The sequence below is a fragment of the Phyllobates terribilis genome, unplaced genomic scaffold (genome assembly GCF_046119375.1).
Source record: "Phyllobates terribilis strain yellow unplaced genomic scaffold, ASM4611937v1 Scaffold_3__8_contigs__length_932513732, whole genome shotgun sequence".
NCBI lineage: Eukaryota > Metazoa > Chordata > Amphibia > Anura > Dendrobatidae > Phyllobates > Phyllobates terribilis.
Window position 1 is genome coordinate 26,052,299 of NW_027362763.1, and position 26,537 is coordinate 26,078,835.

General features: G+C 49.1%; 1 protein-coding gene across 2 annotated transcripts in view; it reads right to left on the minus strand.

Moving 5' to 3' along the window:
• The window catches only part of GAREM2 (GRB2 associated regulator of MAPK1 subtype 2), a 133,995-nt gene that overhangs the window by 78,696 nt on the left and 28,762 nt on the right, over positions 1-26,537 (minus strand). The window contains exon 2 of one of the 2 annotated variants that reach the window (XM_073673783.1): positions 14,171-14,311. The exons of the other annotated variant lie outside the window; for it this stretch is intronic. Within the exon in view, the coding sequence (XP_073529884.1) occupies positions 14,171-14,311 (141 nt within the window). The remainder of the gene's footprint in view (positions 1-14,170; positions 14,312-26,537) is intronic. 2 annotated transcript variants of the gene reach the window in all.

Sequence of the window (26,537 nt, forward strand, 5' to 3'; positions counted from 1 at the left end):
AATGCCACACACAGAGCACCAGAGCCTAAATGCCACATACAGGGCACCAGAGCCTAAATGCCACATACAGGGCACCAGAGCCTAAATGCCACATACAGGGCACCAGAGCCTAAATGCCACATACAGGACACCTGAGCCTAAATGCCACACACAGGGCACCAGAGCCTAAATGCCACACACAGGGCACCAGAGCCTAAATACCACACACAGGGCACCAGAGCCTAAATGCCACATACAGGGCACCAGAGCCTAAATGCCACATACAGGGCACCAGAGCCTAAATGCCACATACAGGGCACCAGAGCCTAAATGCCACATACAGTACACCTGAGCCTAAATGCCACACACAGGGCACCAGAGCCTAAATGCCACACACAGGGCACCAGAGCCTAAATACCACACACAGGGCACCAGAGCCTAAATGCCACATACAGGGCACCAGAGCCTAAATACCACATACAGGGCACCAGAGCCTAAATACCACACAAAGGGCACCAGAGCCTAAATACCACATACAGGGCACCAGAGCCTAAATACCACACAAAGGGCACCAGAGCCTAAATGCCACATACAGGGCACCAGAGCCTAAATGCCACATACAGGGCACCAGAGCCTAAATACCACGCAAAGGGCACCAGAGCCTAAATGCCACACACAGGGCACCAGAGCCTAAATGCCACATAAAGGGCACCAGAGCCTAAATACCACACACAGGGCACCAGAGCCTAAATGCCACATACAGGGCACCAGAGCCTAAATACCACATACAGGGCACCAGAGCCTAAATACCACACAAAGGGCACCAGAGCCTAAATACCACATACAGGGCACCAGAGCCTAAATGCCACACAAAGGGCACCAGAGCCTAAATGCCACATACAGGGCACCAGAGCCTAAATGCCACATACAGGGCACCAGAGCCTAAATACCACAAAAAGGGCACCAGAGCCTAAATGCCACACACAGGGCACCAGAGCCTAAATACCACATACAGGGCACCAGAGCCTAAATACAACACAAAGGGCACCAGAGCCTAAATACCACATACAGGGCACCAGAGCCTAAATACCACACAAAGGGCACCAGAGCCTAAATGCCACATACAGGGCACCAGAGCCTAAATGCCACATACAGGGCACCAGAGCCTAAATACCACACAAAGGGCACCAGAGCCTAAATGCCACACACAGGGCACCAGAGCCTAAATGCCACACACAGGGCACCAGAGCCTAAATGCCACACACAGGGCACCAGAGCCTAAATGCCACACACAGGGCACCAGAGCCTAAATGCCACACACAGGGCACCAGAGCCTAAATGCCACACACAGGGCACCAGAGCCTAAATGCCACACACAGGGCACCAGAGCCTAAATGCCACACACAGGGCACCAGAGCCTAAATGCCACATACAGGACACCAGAGCCTAAATACCACACACAGGACACCAGAGCCTAAATGCCACACATAGGGCACCAGAGCCTAAATGCCACACACAGGGCACCAGAGCCTAAATGCCACACACAGGGCACCAGAGCCTAAATGCCACATACAGGACACCAGAGTCTAAATGCCACACACAGGACACCAGAGCCTAAATGCCACACACAGGGCACAAGAGCCTAAATACCACACACAGGGCACCAGAACCTAAATGCCACACACAGGGCACCAGAGCCTAAATGCCACATACAGGGCACCAGAGCCTAAATGCCACATACAGGGCACCAGAGCCTAAATGCCACATACAAGACACCAGAGACTAAATGCCACACACAGGGCACCAGAGCCTAAATGCCACACACAGGGCACAAGAGCCTAAATGCAACACACAGGGCACCAGAGGGTAAATGCCACACACAGGACACCAGAGCCTAAATGCCACATACAGGACACCAGAGTCTAAATGCCACACACAGAGCACCAGAGCCTAAATACCACACACAGGGCACCAGAGCCTAAATGCCACATACAGGGCACCAGAGCCTAAATACTACACACAGGACACCAGAGCCTAAATGCCACATACAGGGCACCAGAGCCTAAATGCCACATACAGGGCACCAGAGCCTAAATGCCATATACAGGACACCTGAGCCTAAATGCCACACACAGGGCACCAGAGCCTAAATGCCACATACAGGGCACCAGAGCCTAAATACCACACAAAGGGCACCAGAGCCTAAATACCACATACAGGGCACCAGAGCCTAAATGCCACATACAGGGCACCAGAGCCTAAATGCCACATACAGGGCACCAGAGCCTAAATACCACGCAAAGGGCACCAGAGCCTAAATGCCACACACAGGGCACCACAGCCTAAATGCCACATACAGGGCACCAGAGCCTAAATACCACACACAGGGCACCAGAGCCTAAATGCCACATACAGGGCACCAGAGCCTAAATACCACATACAGGGCACCAGAGCCTAAATACCACACAAAGGGCACCAGAGCCTAAATACCACATACAGGGCACCAGAGCCTAAATGCCACACAAAGGGCACCAGAGCCTAAATGCCACATACAGGGCACCAGAGCCTAAATGCCACATACAGGGCACCAGAGCCTAAATACCACAAAAAGGGCACCAGAGCCTAAATGCCACACACAGGGCACCAGAGCCTAAATACCACATACAGGGCACCAGAGCCTAAATACAACACAAAGGGCACCAGAGCCTAAATACCACATACAGGGCACCAGAGCCTAAATACCACACAAAGGGCACCAGAGCCTAAATGCCACATACAGGGCACCAGAGCCTAAATGCCACATACAGGGCACCAGAGCCTAAATACCACATACAGGGCACCAGAGCCTAAATGCCACATACAGGGCACCAGAGCCTAAATACCACACAAAGGGCACCAGAGCCTAAATGCCACACACAGGGCACCAGAGCCTAAATGACACACACAGGGCACCAGAGCCTAAATGCCACACACAGGGCACCAGAGCCTAAATGCCACACACAGGGCACCAGAGCCTAAATGCCACACACAGGGCACCAGAGCCTAAATGCCACACACAGGGCACCAGAGCCTAAATGCCACACACAGGGCACCAGAGCCTAAATGCCACACACAGGGCACCAGAGCCTAAATGCCACACACAGGGCACCAGAGCCTAAATGCCACATACAGGACACCAGAGCCTAAATACCACACACAGGACACCAGAGCCTAAATGCCACACATAGGGCACTAGAGCCTAAATGCCACACACAGGGCACCAGAGCCTAAATGCCACACACAGGGCACCAGAGCCTAAATGCCACATACAGGACAACAGAGCCTAAATGACACACACAGGACACCAGAGCCTAAATGCCACACACAGGGCACAAGAGCCTAAATACCACACACAGGGCACCAGAGCCTAAATGCCACACACAGGGCACCAGAGCCTGAATGCCACATACAGGGCACCAGAGCCTAAATGCCACATACAGGGCACCAGAGCCTAAATGCCACATACAAGACACCAGAGACTAAATGCCACACACAGGGCACCAGAGCCTAAATGCCACACACAGGGCACCAGAGCCTAAATGCCACACACAGGGCACCAGAGCCTAAATGCCACACACAGGGCACCAGAGCCTAAATGCCACACACAGGGCACCAGAGCCTAAATGCCATATACAGGGCACAAGAGCCTAAATGCCACATACAGGGCACCAGAGCCTAAATACCATACACAGGGCACCAGAGCCTAAATGCCACACACAGGGCACCAGAGCCTAAATGCCACACACAGGGCACCAGAACCTAAATGCCACACACAGGGCACCAGAGACTAAATGCCACACACAGGACACCAGAGCCTAAATGCCACACACAGGGCACCAGAGCCTAAATGCCACACACAGGGCACCAGAGCCTAAATGCCACACACAGGGCACCAGAGCCTAAATACTACACACAGGGCACCAGAGCCTAAATGCCACATACAGGGCACCAGAGCCTAAATGCCACACACAGGACACCAGAGCCTAAATGCCACATACAGGACACCAGAGCCTAAATACCACACACAGGACACCAGAGCCTAAATGCCACATACAGGGCACCAGAGCCTAAATACCACATACAGGGCACCAGAGCCTAAATACCACACAAAGGGCACCAGAGTCTAAATACCACATACAGGGCACCAGAGCCTAAATACCACACAAAGGGCACCAGAGCCTAAATGCCACATACAGGGCACCAGAGCCTAAATGCCACATACAGGGCACCAGAGCCTAAATACCACACAAAGGGCACCAGAGCCTAAATGCCACACACAGGACACCAGAGCCTAAATGCCACATACAGGGCACCAGAGCCTAAATACCACACAAAGGGCACCAGAGCCTAAATGCCACATACAGGGCACCAGAGTCTAAATACCACATACAGGGCACCAGAGCCTAAATACCACACAAAGGGCACCAGAGCCTAAATACCACATACAGGGCACCAGAGCCTAAATGCCACATACAGGGCACCAGAGCCTAAATGCCACATACAGGGCACCAGAGCCTAAATACCACACAAAGGGCACCAGAGCCTAAATGCCACACACAGGGCACCAGAGCCTAAATACCACATACAGGGCACCAGAGCCTAAATACCACACAAAGGGCACCAGAGCCTAAATACCACATACAGGGCACCAGAGCCTAAATACCACACAAAGGGCACCAGAGCCTAAATGCCACATACAGGGCACCAGAGCCTAAATACCACACAAAGGGCACCAGAGCCTAAATGCCACACACAGGGCACCAGAGCCTAAATGACACACACAGGGCACCAGAGCCTAAATGACACACACAGGGCACCAGAGCCTAAATGACACACACAGGGCACCAGAGCCTAAATGCCACACACAGGACACCAGAGCCTAAATGCCACACACAGGGCACCAGAGCCTAAATGCCACATACAGGGCAACAGAGCCAAATGCCACATACAGGACACCAGAGCCTAAATACCACACACAGGACACCAGAGCCTAAATGCCACACATAGGGCACCAGAGCCTAAATACCACACACAGGGCACCAGAGCCTAAATGACACACACAGGGCACCAGAGCCTAAATGCCACATACAGGACACCAGAGCCTAAATGCCACATACAGGACACCAGAGCCTAAATGCCACACACAGGGCACAAGAGCCTAAATGCCACACACAGGGCACCAGAGCCTAAATACCACACACAGGGCACCAGAGCCTAAATGCCACATACAGGGCACCAGAGCCTAAATGCCACATACAGGGCACCAGAGCCTAAATGCCACATATAAGACACCAGAGCCTAAATGCCACACACAGGGCACCAGAGCCTAAATGCCACACACAGGGCACCAGAGCCTAAATGACACACACAGGGCACCAGAGCCTAAATGCCATATACAGGGCACAAGAGCCTAAATGCCACATACAGGGCACCAGAGCCTAAATACCATACACAGGGCACCAGAGCCTAAATGCCACATACAGGGCACCAGAACCTAAATGCCACACACAGGGCACCAGAGACTAAATGCCACACACAGGACACCAGAGCCTAAATGCCACACACAGGGCACCAGAGCCTAAATGCCACACACAGGGCACCAGAGCCTAAATACCACACACAGGGCACCAGAGCCTAAATGCCACATACAGGACACCAGAGCCAAAATGCCACACACAGGGCACCAGAGCCTAAATACCACACACAGGGCACCAGAGCCTAAATGCCACACACAGGGCATCAGAGCCTAAATGCCATATACAAGACACCAGAGACTAAATGCCTCACACAGGGCACCAGAGACTCAATCCCATATACAGGGCACCAGAGACTCAATGCCACATACAGGACACTAGAGCCTAAATGCCTCACACAGGGCACCAGAGCCTAAATGCCACACACAGGGCACCAGAGCCTAAATGTCGCATACAGGACACCAGAGCCTAAATGCCACATACAGGACACCAGAGCCTAAATGCCTCACACAGGGCACCAGAGACTCAATGCCATTTACAGGGCACCAGAGCCTAAATGCCACACACAGGGCACCAGAGCCTAAATGCCACACACAGGGCACCAGAGCCTAAATACCACACACAGGGCACCAGAGCCTAAATGCCACACACAGGACACCAGAGCGTAAATGCCACACACAGGGCACCAGAGCCTAAATACCACACACAGGGCACCAGAGCCTAAATGCCACATACAGGACACCAGAGCCTAAATACCACACACAAGGCACCAGAGCCTAAATACCACACACAGGGCACCAGAGCCTAAATGCCACACACAGGGCACCAGAGCCTAAATACCACACACAGGGCACCAGAGCCTAAATACCACACACAGGGCACCAGAGCCTAAATACCACACACAGGGCACCAGAGCCTAAATACCACACAAAGGGCACCAGAGCCCAAATGCCACTCACAGGGCACCAGAGCCTAAATGCCACACAAAGAGCACCAGAGCCTAAATGCTACATACAGGGCACCAGAGCCTAAATACCACACAAAGGGCACCAGAGCCTAAAGGCCACACACAGGGCACCAGAGACTCAATTCCATACACAGCGCACCAGAGCCTAAATGCCACACACAGGGCACCAGAGCCTAAATACCACACACAGGGCACCAGAGCCTAAATGCCACACACAGGACACCAGAGCCTAAATGCCTCACACAGGGCACCAGAGCCTAAATGCCACACACAGGACACCAGAGCCTAAATGCCACACACAGGGCACCAGAGCCTAAATACCACACACAGGGCAGCAGAGCCTAAATGCCACACACAGGGCACCAGAGCCTAAATGCCACATACAGGGCACCAGAGCCTAAATGCCTCACACAGGGCACCAGAGACTGAACGCCATATACAGGGCACCAGAGCCTAAATGCCACACACAGGGCACCAGAGCCTAAATGCCACACACAGGACACCAGAGCCTAAATGCCACACATAGGGCACCAGAGCCTAAATGCCACACACAGGGCACCAGAGACTCAATGCCACATACAGGGCACCAGAGCCCAAATGCCACACACAGGGCACCAGAGCCCAAATGCCACACACAGGGCACCAGAGCCTAAATACCACACACAGGGCACCAGAGCCTAAATGCCACATACAGGACACCAGAGCCTAAATGCCACACACAGGGCACCAGAGACTCAATGCCACATACAGGACACCAGAGCCTAAATGCCACATACAGGACACCAAAGCCTAAATGCCTCACACAGGGCACCAGAGACTCAATGCCATATACAGGGCACCAGAGCCCAAATGCCACACACAGGGCACCAGAGCCTAAATGCCACACACAGGGCACCAGAGCCTAAATGCCACACACAGGGCACCAGAGCCTAAATGCCACATACAGGACACCAGAGCCTAAATGCCACACACAGGGCACCAGAGACTCAATGCCACATACAGGACACCAGAGCCTAAATGCCACATACAGGGCAGCAGAGCCTAAATGCCACACACAGGGCACCAGAGCCTAAATGCCACACACAGGACACCAGAGCCTAAATGCCACATACAGGACACCAGAGCCTAAATGCCACACACAGGGCACCAGAGCCTAAATACCACACACAGGGCACCAGAGCCTAAATGCCACACACAGGGCACCAGAGCCTAAATGCCACATAAAGGACACCAGAGCCTAAATGCCACACACAGGGCACCAGAGACTCAATGCCATATACAGGACATCAGATCCTAAATGCCACACACAGGGCACCAGATCCTAAATGCCACACACAGGGCACCAGAGCCTAAATGCAACACACAGGGCACCAGAGACTCAATGTCGCATACAGGGCACCAGAGCCTAAATGCCACACACAGGGCACCAAAGCCTAAATTCCACACACAGGGCACCAGAGCCTAAATGCCACATACAGGACACCAGAGCCTAAATGCCTCACACAGGGCACCAGAGACTCAACGCCATATACAGAGCACCAGAGCATAAATGCCACACACAGGGCACCAGAGCCTAAATGCCACATACAGGACACCAGAGCCTAAATGCCTCACACAGGGCACCAGAGACTCAACGCCATATACAGGGCACCAGAGCCTAAATGCCACACACAGGGCACCAGAGCCTAAATGCCACACACAGGGCACCAGAGCCTAAATGCCACACACAGGACACCAGAGCCTAAATGCCACACACAGGACACCAGAGCCTAAATGCCACACATAGGGCACCAGAGCCTAAATGCCACACACAGGGCACCAGAGACTCAATGTCGCATACAGGACACCAGAGCCTAAATGCCACATACAGGACACCAGAGCCTAAATGCCTCACACAGGGCACCAGAGACTCAATGCCATATACAGGGCACCAGAGCCTAAATGCCACACACAGGGCACCAGAGCCTAAATGCCACACACAGGGCACCAGAGCCTAAATGCCACACACAGGGCACCAGAGCCTAAATACCACACACAGGGCACCAGAGACTCAATGCCACATACAGGGCACCAGAGTCTAAATGCCATATACAGGACACCAGAGCCTAAATACCACACACAGGGCACCAGAGCCTAAATGCCACACACAGGGCACCAGAGACTCAATGTCGCATACAGGGCACCAGAGCCTAAATGCCACACACAGGGCACCAGAGCCTAAATGCCACACACAGGGCACCAGAGCCTAAATGCCACACACAGGGCACCAGAGCCTAAATACCACACACAGGGCACTAGAGCCTAAATGCCACATACAGGGCACCAGAGCCTAAATGCCACACACAGGGCACCAGAGCCTAAATGCCACACACAGGGCACCAGAGCCTAAATACCACACACAGGGCACCAGAGCCTAAATACCACACACAGGGCACCAGAGCCTAAATACCACACACAGGACACCAGAGCCTAAATGCCACACATAGGGCACCAGAGCCTAAATGCCACACACAGGACACCAGAGCCTAAATGCCACACACAGGGCACAAGAGCCTAAATACCACACACAGGGCACCAGAGCCTAAATGCCACACACAGGGCACCAGAGCCTAAATGCCACATACAGGGCACCAGAGCCTAAATGCCACATACAGGGCACCAGAGCCTAAATGCCACATACAGGGCACCAGAGCCTAAATGCCACATACAAGACACCAGAGCCTAAATGCCACACACAGGGCACCAGAGCCTAAATGCCACACACAGGGCACCAGAGCCTAAATGGCACACACAGGGCACCAGAGCCTAAATGCCATATACAGGGCACAAGAGCCTAAATGCCACATACAGGGCACCAGAGCCTAAATGCCACATACAGGGCACCAGAGCCTAAATACCATACACAGGGCACCAGAGCCTAAATGCCACACACAGGGCACCAGAGCCTAAATGCCACATACAGGGCACCAGAACCTAAATGCCACACACAGGGCACCAGAGCCTAAATGCCACACACAGGACACCAGAGTCTAAATGCCACACACAGGGCACCAGAGCCTAAATGCCACACACAGGACACCAGAGTCTAAATACTACACACAGGGCACCAGAGCCTAAATGCCACATACAGGGCACCAGAGCCTAAATGCCACACACAGGACACCAGAGCCTAAATGCCACATACAGGACACCAGAGCCTAAATACCACACACAGGAAACCAGAGCCTAAATGCCACATACAGGACACCAGAGTCTAAATGCCACACACAGAGCACCAGAGCCTAAATACCACACACAGGGCACCAGAGCCTAAATGCCACATACAGGGCACCAGAGACTAAATGCCACACACAGGGCACCAGAGACTAAATGCCACACACAGGGCACCAGAGACTAAATGCCACACACAGGGCACCAGAGCCTAAATGCCACATACAGGGCACCAGAGCCTAAATGCCACATACAGGGCACCAGAGCCTAAATGCCACATACAGGGCACCAGAGCCTAAATACCACACACAGGGTACCAGAGCCTAAATACCACATACAGGGCACCAGAGCCTAAATACCACACAAAGGGCACCAGAGCCTAAATACCACATACAGGGCACCAGAGCCTAAATACCACACAAAGGGCACCAGAGCCTAAATGCCACATACAGGGCACCAGAGCCTAAATGCCACATACAGGGCACCAGAGCCTAAATGACACACACAGGGCACCAGAGCCTAAATGCCACACACAGGGCAACAGAGCCTAAATGCCACATACAGGGCACCAGAGCCAAATGCCACATACAGGACACCAGAGCCTAAATACCACACACAGGACACCAGAGCCTAAATGCCACACATAGGGCACCAGAGACTCAATGCCATATACAGGACACCAGAGCCTAAATGCCACACACAGGACACCAGAGCCTAAATACCACACACAGGGCACCAGAGCCTAAATGACACACACAGGGCACCAGAGCCTAAATGCCACATACAGGACACCAGAGCCTAAATGCCACACACAGGGCACAAGAGCCTAAATACCACACACAGGGCACCAGAGCCTAAATGCCACACACAGGGCACCAGAGCCTAAATGCCACATACAGGGCACCAGAGCCTAAATGCCACATACAGGGCACCAGAGCCTAAATGCCACATACAAGACACCAGAGCCTAAATGCCACACACAGGGCACCAGAGCCTAAATGCCACACACAGGGCACCAGAGCCTAAATGACACACACAGGGCACCAGAGCCTAAATGCCATATACAGGGCACAAGAGCCTAAATGCCACATACAGGGCACCAGAGCCTAAATACCATACACAGGGCACCAGAGCCTAAATGCCAAACACAGGGCACCAGAGCCTAAATGCCACATACAGGGCACCAGAACCTAAATGCCACACACAGGGCACCAGAGACTAAATGCCACACACAGGACACCAGAGCCTAAATGCCACACACAGGGCACCAGAGCCTAAATGCCACACACAGGGCACCAGAGCCTAAATACCACACACAGGGCACCAGAGCCTAAATGCCACATACAGGACACCAGAGCCAAAATGCCACACACAGGGCACCAGAGCCTAAATACCACACACAGGGCACCAGAGCCTAAATGCCACACACAGGGCACCAGAGCCTAAATGCCATATACAGGACACCAGAGACTAAATGCCTCACACAGGGCACCAAAGACTCAATGCCATATACAGGGCACCAGAGACTCAATGCCACATACAGGACACCAGAGCCTAAATGCCACACACAGGTCACCAGAGCCTAAATGCCACACACAGGGCACCAGAGACTCAATGTCGCATACAGGACACCAGAGCCTAAATGCCACATACAGGACACCAGAGTCTAAATGCCACACACAGGGCACCAGAGCCTAAATGCCTCACACAGGACACCAGAGCCTAAATGCCACATACAGGACACCAGAGCCTAAATGCCACATACAGGACACCAGTGCCTAAATGCCACACACAGGGCACCAGAGCCTAAATACCACACACAGGGCACCAGAGACTCAATGTCACATACAGGGCACCAGAGCCTAAATGCCACACACAGGGCACCAGAGCCTAAATGCCACACACAGGGCACCAGAGCCTAAATGCCATATACAGGGTACCAGAGCCTAAATGCCACACACAGGGCACCAGAGCCTAAATACCACACACAGGGCACCAGAGCCTAAATGCCATATACAGGGCACCAGAGCCTAAATGCCACATACAGGGCACCAGAGCCTAAATGCCACATACAGGGCACCAGAGCCTAAATGCCACATACAGGGCACCAGAGCCTAAATGCCACATACAGGGCACCAGAGCCTAAATGTCACACACAGGGCACCAGAGCCTAAATGCCACACACAGGGCACCAGAGCCTAAATGCCACACACAGGGCACCAGAGCCTAAATGCCATATACAGGGTACCAGAGCCTAAATGCCACACACAGGGCACCAGAGCCTAAATACCACACACAGGGCACCAGAGCCTAAATGCCATATACAGGGCACCAGAGCCTAAATGCCACATACAGGGCACCAGAGCCTAAATGCCACATACAGGGCACCAGAGCCTAAATGCCACATACAGGGCACCAGAGCCTAAATGCCACATACAGGGCACCAGAGCCTAAATGTCACACACAGGGCACCAGAGCCTAAATGCCACACACAGGGCACCAGAGCCTAAATGCCACACACAGGGCACCAGAGCCTAAATGCCTCACACAGGACACCAGAGCCTAAATGCCACATACAGGACACCAGAGCCTAAATGCCACATACAGGACACCAGTGCCTAAATGCCACACACAGGGCACCAGAGTCTAAATACCACACACAGGGCACCAGAGACTCAATGTCACATACAGGGCACCAGAGCCTAAATGCCACACACAGGGCACCAGAGCCTAAATGCCACACACAGGGCACCAGAGCCTAAATGCCACACACAGGGCACCAGAGCCTAAATGCCATATACAGGGCACCAGAGCCTAAATGCCACACACAGGGCACCAGAGCCTAAATTCCACACACAGGGCACCAGAGCCTAAATGCCATATACAGGGCACCAGAGCCTAAATGCCACATACAGGGCACCAGAGCCTAAATGCCACATACAGGGCACCAGAGCCTAAATGTCACACACAGGGCACAGAGCCTAAATGCCACATACAGGGCACCAGAGCCTAAATGCCACACACAGGGCACCAGAGCCTAAATGCCATATACAGGGCACCAGAGCCTAAATGCCACATACAGGGCACCAGAGCCTAAATGCCACATACAGGGCACCAGAGCCTAAATGTCACACACAGGGCACAGAGCCTAAATGCCACATACAGGGCACCAGAGCCTAAATGCCATACACAGGGCACCAGAGCCTAAATACCATACACAGGGCACCAGAGCCTAAATGCCTCACACAGGACACCAGAGCCTAAATGCCACATACAGGACACCAGAGCCTAAATGCCACACACAGGGCACCAGAGACTAAATGCCACACACAGGACACCAGAGCCTAAATGCCACATACAGGACACCAGAGCCTAAATGCCACACACAGGGCACCAGAGCCTAAATGCCACACACAGGACACCAGAGCCTAAATGCCACATACAGGACACCAGAGCCTAAATGCCACACACAGGGCACCAGAGCCTAAATGCCTCACACAGGACACCAGAGCCTAAATGCCACATACAGGGCACCAGAGCCTAAATGCCTCACACAGGACACCAGAGCCTAAATGCCACACACAGGACACCAGAGCCTAAATGCCTCACACAGGACACCAGAGCCTAAATGCCACATACAGGACACCAGAGCCTAAATGCCACACACAGGACACCAGAGCCTAAATGCCACACACAGGACACCAGAGCCTAAATGCCACATACAGGACACCAGAGCCTAAATGCCACACACAGGGCACCAGAGCCTAAATGCCTCACACAGGACACCAGAGCCTAAATGCCACATACAGGGCACCAGAGCCTAAATGCCTCACACAGGACACCAGAGCCTAAATGCCACATACAGGACACCAGAGCCTAAATGCCACACACAGGACACCAGAGCCTAAATGCCACACACAGGACACCAGAGCCTAAATGCCACATACAGGACACCAGAGCCTAAATGCCACACACAGGGCACCAGAGCCTAAATGCCTCACACAGGACACCAGAGCCTAAATGCCACACACAGGGCACCAGAGACTAAATGCCACATACAGGGCACCAGAGCCTAAATGCCTCACACAGGACACCAGAGCCTAAATGCCACATACAGGGCACCAGAGCCTAAATGCCTCACACAGGACACCAGAGCCTAAATGCCACATACAGGGCACCAGAGCCTAAATGCCTCACACAGGACACCAGAGCCTAAATGCCACATACAGGACACCAGAGACTAAATGCCACATACAGGGCACCAGAGCCTAAATGCCTCACACAGGACACCAGAGCCTAAATGCCACATACAGGACACCAGAGACTAAATGCCACATACAGGGCACCAGAGCCTAAATGCCACACACAGGGCACCAGAGACTAAATGTCTCATACAAAGCCAGCGGCTATTGGTGGCACAGCTGACGGCAGTTGGTGGTGGTCACTACTCCCTGCACACAATATCTAGTGTTACACAGGAGGGGACGGACGGACGCGGTACCTGGGTACTGCAGCGGAATATCGATCTTGGGCCCGATCACATAGTGTCCCTCCTCCAGGCTGTGCGCCGTCACCGTCGTCCATTGTCGGCAAGAGTGAATCAGGATGACATCTTGGTCGCTGACTCCATCCACGTACTCCCCTGTGAGGAGACAGAGTTAGGGTTTCTATCAGCTATACTTACACCATATCATTGCAAAAGTCTAAGCGCCTGTGAAGAAAAGATTAGCCAGACAGATGCCAGGATGCCACAGCCAACCAACAGTACTCATCAGATGCCGGGGTGAACTACTACTAGATGTCACCTGCAGTCCTATGTAACACCACAGATAACACAGTGATAACTCCCTGAGTACAGATAATGTAGTAGATGTCACCTGCAGTCCTATGTAACACCACAGATAACACAGTGATAACTCTCTGAGTACAGATAATGTAATAGATGTCACCTGCAGTCCTATGTAACACCACAGATAACACAGTGATAACTCTTAGTACAGATAATGTAGTAGATGTCACCTGCAGTCCTATGTAACACCACAGATAACACTGTGATAACTCTCTGAGTACAGATAATGTAGTAGATGTCACCTGCAGTCCTATGTAACACCATAGATAACACAGTGATATCTCTCTGAGTACAGATAATGTAGTAGATGTCACCTGCAGTCCTATGTAACACCACAGATAACACAGTGATAACTCTGAGTACAGATAATGTAGTAGATGTCACCTGCAGTCCTATGTAACACCACAGATAACACAGTGATAACTCTCTGAGTACAGATAATGTAGTAGATGTCACCTGCAGTCCTATGTAACACCACAGATAACACAGTGATAACTCTCTGAGTACAGATAATATAGTAGACGTCACCTGCAGTCCTATGTAACACCACAGATAACACAGTGATACCTCTCTGAGTACAGATAATGTAGTAGATATCACCTGCAGTCCTATGTAACACCACAGATAACACAGTGATAACTCTCTGAGTACAGATAATGTAGTAGATGTCACCTGCAGTCCTATGTAACACCACAGATAACAGTGATAACTCTGAGTACAGATAATGTAGTAGATGTCACCTGCAGTCCTATGTAACACCACAGATAACACAGTGATAACTCTCTGAGTACAGATAATGTAGGAGATGTCACCTGCAGTCCTATGTAACACCACAGATAACACAGTGATAACTCTCTGAGTACAGATAATGTAGTAGATGTCACCTGCAGTCCTATGTAACACCACAGATAACACAGTGATGACTCTCCTGAAAATGGAGGCCTGGAAAAAGAGGAAGCCTGGAGAAAGCGGAGGCCTGGAGAAAGTGGAGGCCTGGAGAAAGTGGAGGCCTGGAGAAAGCGGAGGCCAATGGCCTACAAGTGAGTGAGTGTGATGCACCCCACACTATACAGCACATTGGGAGGAGACATGATTTTCTTGTAAAGTGACAGGGCATCATGGAGCAGCAGCTAGTCCACGGCCGCCTCCTTGGTCACTTTACATTTGGCGTCGTCGGCAGGATAGAATCATGCATCAAGAAAAAGTGACAGATGTGGGGAAGGTTCCTGTGCAAATAAAGATGGCAACCGCAGCTAGGCCCAAGATGGCGGATGGTGGCGCAGGAGGCAGAGGAAGCTCCACTTTTCATGAGCGTCCAAAAGAGTCCCCATTCAGCCTGGGGAGGAGCCTGTCTGGAGAGGTCGGCTTGTAGTGAGCGGTGCCTGCTCCCAATGGGCGCGGCGAAAGAAAAAGAAACCATGCCCGTTACAGTGAGCCAATGGAGAATGGGCAGAGATTCCCAAGAAATGGGCAGGTGATCCAAAAGAATATGTCTCAAGCAAAGCAGAGCATTGTTGGTGAGAGAGCAAAAGGGTGAGCAGGTAGAGATGGAGCGTCACGGATTTCCTCAGGAGAGAGATGGACGGCTGGTGGTATGGCGCGGCCCGCCGTGGGGGACCGGAAGATCCGAATGGAAGCAGCAATCGGAGAAGGTGCGGCAGGACTGAAGAAGCTGGAGGTTACACCAGAGGTCCCAAATCAAGAGCCGGACCCCAGAGCAGGATCGGCCGTGATGGTGTGCTTGAGGCCCTGGGGCAAGGCGGAACGTCTGAAGTCCCTGATGCCTGCATGTCCGATGAGTACCTCACAACCCCCATTCGGAAAAGAGGTACCGGTCTAGGAAGCGGCCCCAATACCCCGACAGCAGATGTATGTGGAGGAGGAGACCCTGTCACAGACCTCGTCAAGGCCAGGTGGGTGGTGGGAAATGCCCACAGCCAGGACCCCTACACTCCCCCAAGTCCTAAAAAAGCAGTGGAGAAACCACCTACAGCTCTGTGTCCTCCACGGGAAGTACAAAGGCCTCAGGTCTGTCAGAGACGGCAAGTGCTCTGGTCACAGTACATGTGGCTCAAGGTGACTGTGAAGACCTGGGTCTTCCGTGGGCGTAACGCTACTCAGACAACACAAGGTGAGGGTAAAACAGAGTGGCAATACTTTATTGAACCATAAAACGGACAATAAACAAGTAGAACAGTCCCAGCAAATACCTAAGATGGTACAACATTACACAGTCTCAACCTTCCACGCTGCCCGTCTGGGATAGGACAGCTGCGACTTTGGGACTTCCAAGGCCAATTACCTCAACCAGTGGCCCCCCACTTCTGGCGGGCCCCCACAGAGAGGAGGTGGCGGCAAGCTTAGGAAGCTAGTAGTCCATCGAGGTACAAGGCCAGGAGACCCAATGGTCCCACCTTGGCCTCTCCGAGAGTTTCCATGGGGCCAGATACCGGTGGGTCCCAATCTGGCTCCTCCGAATGTCTCCATGGGTTCCAGGCAACCGGTGGGTCCCTCCTGGCAACCCCAAACAACATATCCATGGGGCCAGGTGACTTCATCGTCGCAACCTCGTCTCCCCAAAAGCATCCATGGTCTCTCTGATGGTCAAATGGAGCAGATTAGTATCTTTCCAGTCAGGGCCGATACCCTTAGACTAGAATCATGTAGAATCCAAATCTGTCTCTCTTTGGGTAAAGCCATACTTCCAAGCTGATGTTCTCAGAGAGTCTGAGTGTCCTCATGCTTCTCTGTTTTAAATCTCCCTGCTACAGAAGCACATGCCATTTTTAAGCATACATCCACAGGTTAAGGGTTAGGGAGGGCAGCCTCATGTCTCATTGTTTGAGCTAATCAATTTACATAGCTGGTATAGCAGGGGCTCTTTAAATCAACATCATTGTTTCAGAATCAAAGAGGAGACAATAATCAGAGTTATACAAATACTGGTCTGTTCTTAATGACCAGGTACATAATTATACATACATTCACAAGTCAACAACAGAAACACAATAGTGTATTTCTCTCGGATTAACAAATCTAATCATCTGACTTATTAAGATTATAGGCTGTATCGTCACAGTCCCTATTCGATCATGTTCATAAGGAAGTCTGATGGCAAGGAGACCTTGGTCCAATTGCGGCGGCAGTCTACAATGTAGTGGCCACAAGAAAAGGGTCTGCCATGTGAAGCCTCAGTTGTGCTTGTTGCATGTGTAAAAGATGGATAGGAACTGTTCTGCATTCCACTGGGCAGAAGACCCAACAGTGACCAGGATCTCCGGTGTTGGCCAGTACGGCCAAAGGTTTTGTGTTGATCCTAACTAAGAGGCCCGGCTAATATTGAGTGGAAAGAGGAGGAGTTGGTAGATGCCCATGGACTGTTGGGCAGATGTTGTTATGATCAGTGCCGGGGTCAGTGCCAACTCAGTAATGAACACTATATACTTCTGGAGGAAGAGATGGTTAATTTTATATGTGTTTTATGTGAATTGGTGCCTTCCAGGTTACAGAATGGTCGAGGACGATCATGTTCAAAGAGGGGAGGAATGTAAGAGTGATGGACTTTACTACTGTGTTCCAACCCCTGAAGACACCAATCACGCTCTGCTGTATATTATAATGTGAATAGTGCTAAGCGGTCTTAGATTATTATTATTATTTATTATTATAGTGCCATTTATTCCATGGCGCTTTACATGTAAAGCGCCATGGATATATTTTGTCATGTTTAGTGTGAAACAGGTATAGGTTAAGATTTAGGACATAAGGTTGTGACTATAGGGTAAGATAGACTCTGCTAAATATAAGTATAATATGTAATGTATAATGTTTGTGAAGGAGAACTGCCAAGTCACATCCTTTAGTGACAGACATAGTTAATGTTCAGGACTGGCCCATTGTGGGAGGGGAAAGCCCTAGTAAAAAGGGACAGCTTCCTGATTGTTCATCAGATAGGAAAGTACAGTAACCAAGGTCAAGTTCAAGTTGCAGTGTGCGAGCATCTATAGTTTGGAGCAATGGGAGGCCTTACTGGAATCCCTTGCAGACATTCCTGCAATTTCCGGAGCTCAAGGCTCGGTACAGGTACTATGCAGAGTGCCTTATCCTCTGGCATACAAGAGACGATGGATGTGGAATCGCGTGAAGGAAAGGTAACGGATCCCGGGTGTACTGCGGCACTGGTGGATGGGAAATCCCGGGGGCTGACAGGAACAGTAAAATAGGGACAGTCCAGGAGGAACGGATAGTAATGCTGAAGATGCACTGTATTAAGGAAACAAGAAATAGTGGTGCCCAATACTGCTTGTTACAATCTGATGAACTTGAACTGTCCTGTAAACTTTTGCTTGTTAACAAGAACCGTGTCCCCTGAGTTATCGGCGGCAGTTCCTGAAGATGGAGGCTTGTGGCCTACAAGTGACTGCGAAGTACCCCACACCTGGTAGCATATTGGGACTGGGACACAATTTTCTTGTGAAGTGCCACGGCGTCATGGAGCAGCAGCTCGTCCACGGCTACTGCCCTCGGTCACTTTACACATACATGGGGAATAGATGAGGAGAAGCGTGTTCACAAGGACCATGTATGGTGAAAAACAAGGATAAGTATAGTCCATGAGAACTAAGCATGGGAAATAGATGAGGAGAAGTGTGGTCCATGAGGGCCGTACATGGGGGATAGATAAGGAGAAGCGTGGTCACAAGGACTATGTATGGTAAATAAATTAGGAAAAAAGTGGTCCACAAGGACCATGTATGGTGAAAAAAAGTATAGTCCATTAAGACCATATATGGGGAATAGAAGAGGCATGTGGGAAACCAGGACCATGTATGGTAAACAGATAAGGATAAGCGTGGTCCAGAAGGACCATGTATGGTAAACAGATAAGGATAAGCGTGGTCCAGAAGGACCATGTATGGTAAACAGATAAGGATAAGCGTGGTCCAGAAGGACCATGTATGGTAAACAGATAAGGATAAGCGTGGTCCAGAAGGACCATGTATGGTAAACAGATAAGGATAAGCGTGGTCCAGAAGGACCATGTATGGTAAACAGATAAGGATAAGCGTGGTCCAGAAGGACGATGTATGGTAAACAGATAAGGATAAGCGTGGTCCAGAAGGACCATGTATGGTAAACAGATAAGGATAAGTGTGGTCCAGAAGGACCATGTATGGTAAACAAATAAGGATAAGTGTGGTCCAGAAGGACCATGTATGGTAAACAGATAAGGATAAGTGTGGTCCAGAAGGACCATGTATGGTAAATAGATAAGGATAAGTGTGGTCCAGAAGGACCATGTATGGTAAACAGATAAGGATAAGCGTGGTCCAGAAGGACCATGTATGGTAAACAGATAAGGATAAGCGTGGTCCAGAAGGACCATGTATGGTAAACAGATAAGGATAAGCGTGGTCCAGAAGGACCATGTATGGTAAACAGATAAAGATAAGCGTGGTCCAGAAGGACCATGTATGGTAAACAGATAAGGATAAGTGTGGTCCAGAAGGACCATGTATGGTGAAAAACAAGGAGAAGTGTGGTCTATAAAGACCATACATAGTGAATACACATTGGACAAGCATGGTTCACAACGACCATAAATGGGGAATAGATGAGAAGCTTAGAAGACACCATCTTCCCCCTAGATGTTTACTGAGGCATCAGAATTAGATTCATAGGTCTTACGTCCGTCACTGGTGTAATTGCGCTGACACGGGGAAGCAAGATCACGATGTGAATTTTTTGAGGTGCTCGTCGTTTCGTGTCTCCCCCAGTGGACAACTCCTCTTCTGTGTGTCCAATCTCTGATCTTCATTGATCAGAGACAGACATCACTTAATATCTGACACTCCCGCCATCCTCCAGGATCAGAGACAGCGATCACCTATCATCTGACAGCTGCTCCATCCTCCAGGATCAGAGACAGCCATAACCTATCATCTGACAGTCCCGCCATCCTCCAGAACCAGAGGCAGCCATCATCTATCATCTGACAGCCGCTCCATCCTCCAGAATCAGAGACAGCCATCACCTATCATCTGACAGTCCCGCCATCCTCCGGAATCAGAGACAGCGATCATCTATCATCTGACAGCCGCTCCATCCTCCAGGATCAGAGACAGCCATCAGCTATCATCTGACAGCGGCTCCATCCTCCAGGATCAGAGACAGCGACCACCTATCATCTGACAGCTGCTCCATCCTCCAGGATCAGAGACAGCCATCATCTATCATCTGACAGTCGCTCCATCCTCCAGGATCAGAGACAGCCATCACCTATCATCTGACAGCGGCTCCATCCTCCAGGATCAGAGACAGCCATCACCTATCATCTGACAGCAGCTCCATCCTCCAGGATCAGAGACAGTCATCACCTATCATCTGATAGCTGCTCCATCCTCCAGGATCAGAGACAGCCATCACCTATCATCTCACAGAAGCTCCATCCTCTATAATTAGAGACATCCATCATCTATCATCTGACAGCAGCTCCATCCTCCAGAATCAGAGACAGCGACCACCTATCATCTGATAGCGGCTCCATCCTCCAGAATCAGAGACAGCCATCACCTATCATCTGACAGCCGCTCCATCCTCCAGGATCAGAAACAGCCATCACCTATCATATGACACTCCCTCCATCCTCCAGAATCAGAGACAGCGACCACCTATCTGATAGCGGCTCCATCCTCCAGGAAAAGAGACAGCCATCACCTATCATCTGACAGCCGCTCCATCCTCCAGGATCAGAGACAGCCATCACCTATCATCTCACAGACGCTCCATCCTCTATAATTAGAGACATCCATCATCTATCATCTGACAGCTGCTCCAGCCTCCAGAATCAGAAAAAGCCATCATCTATCATCTGATAGCGGCTCCATCCTCCAGGATCAGAGACAGCCATCACCTATCATCTGACAGCAGCTCCATCCTCCAGAATCAGTGACAGCCATCATCTATCATCTGATAGCCGCTCCATCCTCCTGGATCAGAGATAGCGACCACCTATCATCTGACAGCCGCTCCATCCTCCAGGATCAGAGACAGCCATTACCTATCATCTGACAGCCGCTCCATCCTCCAGAATCAGAGACAGCCATCAACTATCATCTGACAGCCGCTCCATCCTCCAGAATCAGAGACAGCCATCATCTATCATTTGACAGCTGCTCCATCCTCCTGGATCAGACAGCGACCACCTATCATCTGACAGCAGCTCCATCCTCCAGGATCAGAGACAGCCATCACCTATCATCTGACAGCCGCTCCATCCTCCAGAATCAGAGACAGCCATCATCTATCATCTGACAGTCGCTCCATCCTCCAGGATCAGAGACAGCCATCATCTATTATCTGACAGCCGCTCCATCCTCCAGAATCAGAGACAGCCATCATCTATCATCTGACTGTCGCTCCATCCTCCAGGATCAGAGACAGCCATCACCTATCATCTGACAGCCGCTCCATCCTCCAGGATCAGAGACAGCCATCACCTATCATCTCACAGATGTTCCATCCTCTATAATTAGAGACATCCATCATCTATCATCTGACAGCTGCTCCATCCTCCAGCATCAGAGACAGACATCATCTATCATCTGATAGTGGCTCCATCCTCCAGGATCAGAGACAGCCATCACCTATCATCTGACAGCAGCTCCATCCTCCAGAATCAGAGACAGCCATCATTTATCATCTGATAGACGCTCCATCCTCCAGGATCAGAGACAGCGACCACCTATCATCTGACAGCCGCTCCATCCTCCAGGATCAGAGACAGCCATCACCTATCATCTGACAGCCGCTCCATCCTCCAGAATCAGAGACAGCCATCATCTATCATCTGACAGTCGCTCCATCCTCCAGGATCAGAGACAGCCATCACCTATCATCTGACAGCCGCTCCATCCTCCAGAATCAGAGACAGCCATCATCTATCATCTGACAGTCGCTCCATCCTCCAGGATCAGAGACAGCCATCACCTATCATCTGACAGCCGCTCCATCCTCCAGAATCAGAGACAGCCATCACCTATCATCTGACAGTCGCTCTATCCTCCAGGATCAGAGACAGCCATCACCTATCATCTGACAGCTGCTCCATCCTCCAGAATCAGAGACAGCCACCATCTATCATCTGACAGCTGCTCCATCCTCCAGAATCAGAGACAGCGACCACCTATCATCTGACAGTCGCTCCATCCTCCAGAATCAGAGACAGCCATCATCTATCATCTGATAGCGGCTCCATCCTCCAGGATCAGAGACAGCCATCACCTATCATCTGACAGCCGCTCCATCCTGCAGAATTAGAGACAGCCATCATCTATCATCTGATAGCGGCTCCATCCTCCAGGATCAGAGACAGCCATCACCTATCATCTGACAGCCGCTCCATCCTCCAGAATCAGAGACAGCCATCATCTATCATCTGACAGCGGCTCCATCCTCCAGGATCAGAGACAGCCATCACCAATATTGTGATTGACATAAGAATGAGAATATGAGACCCTCCAATAGTTGACTGGACTTATTGGAGGTTCCCCTTTCTGGTATTAAAGTATATACACCCCCTCTCTCCCATTTGGATGTGGCCTCAGTCATGAATATATACAGGTGCTTCTCATAAAATTAGAATATCATCAAAAAGTTAATTTATTTCAGTTCTTCAATACAAAAAGTGAAACTCCTATATTATATAGAGTCATTACACACAGAGGGATCTATTATATAGAGTCATTACACGCACAGGGATCTATTATATAGAGTCATTACACGCACAGGGATCTATTATATAGAGTCATTACACACAGAGGGATCTATTATATAGAGTCATTACACACAGAGGGATCTATTATATAGAGTCATTACACACAGAGGGATCTATTATATAGAGTCATTACACACAGAGGGATCTATTATATAGAGTCATTACACACAGAGGGATCTATTATATAGAGTCATTACACACAGAGGGATCTATTATATAGAGTCATTACACACAGAGTGATCTATTATATAGAGTCATTACACACAGAGGGGATCTATTATATAGAGTCATTACACACAGAGGGGATCTATTCTATAGAGTCATTACACACAGAGGGATCTATTCTAGAGTCATTACACACAGAGGGAGCTATTCTATAGAGTCCTTACACGCAGAGGGATCTATTCTATAGAGTCCTTACACGCAGAGGGATCTATTATATAGAGTCATTACACGCAGAGGGATCTATTATATAGAGTCATTACACGCAGAGGGATCTATTATATAGAGTCATTACACGCAGAGGGATCTATTATATAGAGTCATTACACGCAGAGGGATCTATTATATAGAGTCATTACACACAGAGGGATCTATTATATAGAGTTATTACACACAGAGGGATCTATTATATAGAGTCATTACACACAGAGGGATCTATTATATAGAGTCATTACACACAGAGGGATCTATTATATAGAGTCATTACACACAGAGGGATCTATTATATAGAGTCATTACACACAGAGGGATCTATTATATAGAGTCATTACACACAGAGGGATATATTATATAGAGTCATTACACACAGAGTGATCTATTATATAGGGTCATTACACACAGAGGGATCTATTATATAGGGTCATTACACATAGAGGGATCTATTATATAGAGTCATTACACGCAGAGGGATCTATAATATAGAGTCATTACACACAGAGGGATATATTATATAGAGTCATTACACACAGAGTGATCTATTATATAGGGTCATTACACACAGAGGGATCTATTATATAGGGTCATTACACACAGAGGGATCTATTATATAGGGTCATTACACACAGAGAGCTCTATTATATAGAGTCATTACACACAGAGGGATCTATTATATAGAGTCATTACACACAGAGGGATATATTATATAGAGTCATTACACACAGAGTGATCTATTATATAGGGTCATTACACACAGAGGGATCTATTATATAGGGTCATTACACATAGAGGGATCTATTATATAGAGTCATTACACACAGAGGGATCTATTATATAGAGTCATTACACACAGAGGGATATATTATATAGAGTCATTACACACAGAGTGATCTATTATATAGGGTCATTACACACAGAGGGATCTATTATATAGGGTCATTACACACAGAGGGATCTATTATATAGGGTCATTACACACAGAGAGCTCTATTATATAGAGTCATTACACACAGAGGGATCTATTATATAGAGTCATTACACACAGAGGGATCTATAATATAGAGTCATTACACACAGAGCGATCTATTATATAGAGTCATTACACACAGAGGGATCTATTATATAGAGTCATTACACACAGAGGGATCTATTACATAGGGTCATTACACACAGAGGGATCTATTATATAGAGTCATTACACACAGAGCGATTATATAGGGTCATTACACATAGAGGGATCTATTATATAGAGTCATTACACACAGAGGGATCTATTATATAGAGTCATTACACACAGAGGGATCTATTATATAGAGTCATTACACGCAGAGGGATCTATTATATAGAGTCATTACACACAGAGGGATCTATTATATAGAGTCATTACACACAGAGAGCTCTATTATATAGAGTCATTACACACAGAGAGATCTATTATATAGAGTCATTACACACAGAGGGATATATTATATAGAGTCATTACACACAGAGGGATCTATTATATAGAGTCATTACACACAGAGCGATCTATTATATAGAGTCATTACACACAGAGAGCTCTATTATATAGAGTCATTACACACAGAGGGATCTATTATATAGAGTCATTACACACAGAGGGATCTATTATATAGAGTCATTACACACAGAGGGATCTATTATATAGAGTCATTACACACAGAGGGATCTATTATATAGTCATTACACACAGAGGGATCTATTATATAGAGTCATTACACACAGAGGGATCTATTATATAGTCATTACACACAGAGGGATCTATTATATAGAGTCATTACACACAGAGGGATCTATTATATAGAGTCATTACACACAGAGCGATCTATTATATAGAGTCATTACACACAGAGGGATCTATTATATAGTCATTACACACAGAGGGATCTATTATATAGAGTCATTACACACAGAGGGATCTATTATATAGTCATTACACACAGAGGGATCTATTATATAGAGTCATTACACACAGAGCGATCTATTATATAGAGTCATTACACACAGAGGGATCTATTATATAGAGTCATTACACACAGAGGGATCTATTATATAGAGTCATTACACACAGAGCGATCGATTTCACATATTTATTTCTGTTAATGTTGATGATTATGGCTTACAAGCCAATAAAAACACAAAAGTCATTATCTCAGTAAATTAGAATAATTAACAAAAAACACCTGCAAAGGCTTCCTAAGCATTTAAAAACGTCCCTTAGTCTGTTTCAGTAGGCTCCACAATTATGGGGAAGAGTGCTGACTTGACAGATGTCCAGAAGGCAGTCATAGACACACTCCACAAGGAGGGTAAGCCACAAAAGGTCATTGCTAAAGAAGCTGGCTGTTCACACAGTGCTGTATCCAAGCAGATTAATGGAAAGTTGAGTGGAAGGAAAAAGTGTGGTAGAATAAGGTGCACAAGCAACCGGGAGTGAGTGGTTTTCACCAATGTGGCTTGCCTTCGTGCAGCCCATGCTCATTTGCCTCTAAAAAAATGAGTTTTTCTAATAACAATTCTAAAATATTTTCAATTAAAAGTTGTGTAAACTGCAATTCAGACCATGTGGGTTATGCGATCGAGTGCACTCCTTGTAAACTGAAATACGTCGTCTCCGCCACCAGAAAGTTTAAAAGAAGACTGAGAACATTTGTTCTAACCGCAGCTTCTAAACAGGTCCTCAATCACCATAATAGAAACACAAGTAGCTTCTCAACCTGTGTTATTGAACACGTATCCCCCCGCCATATCCGTCGTGGTAGTAGACAAGAAACGCTTCGTTTTTTT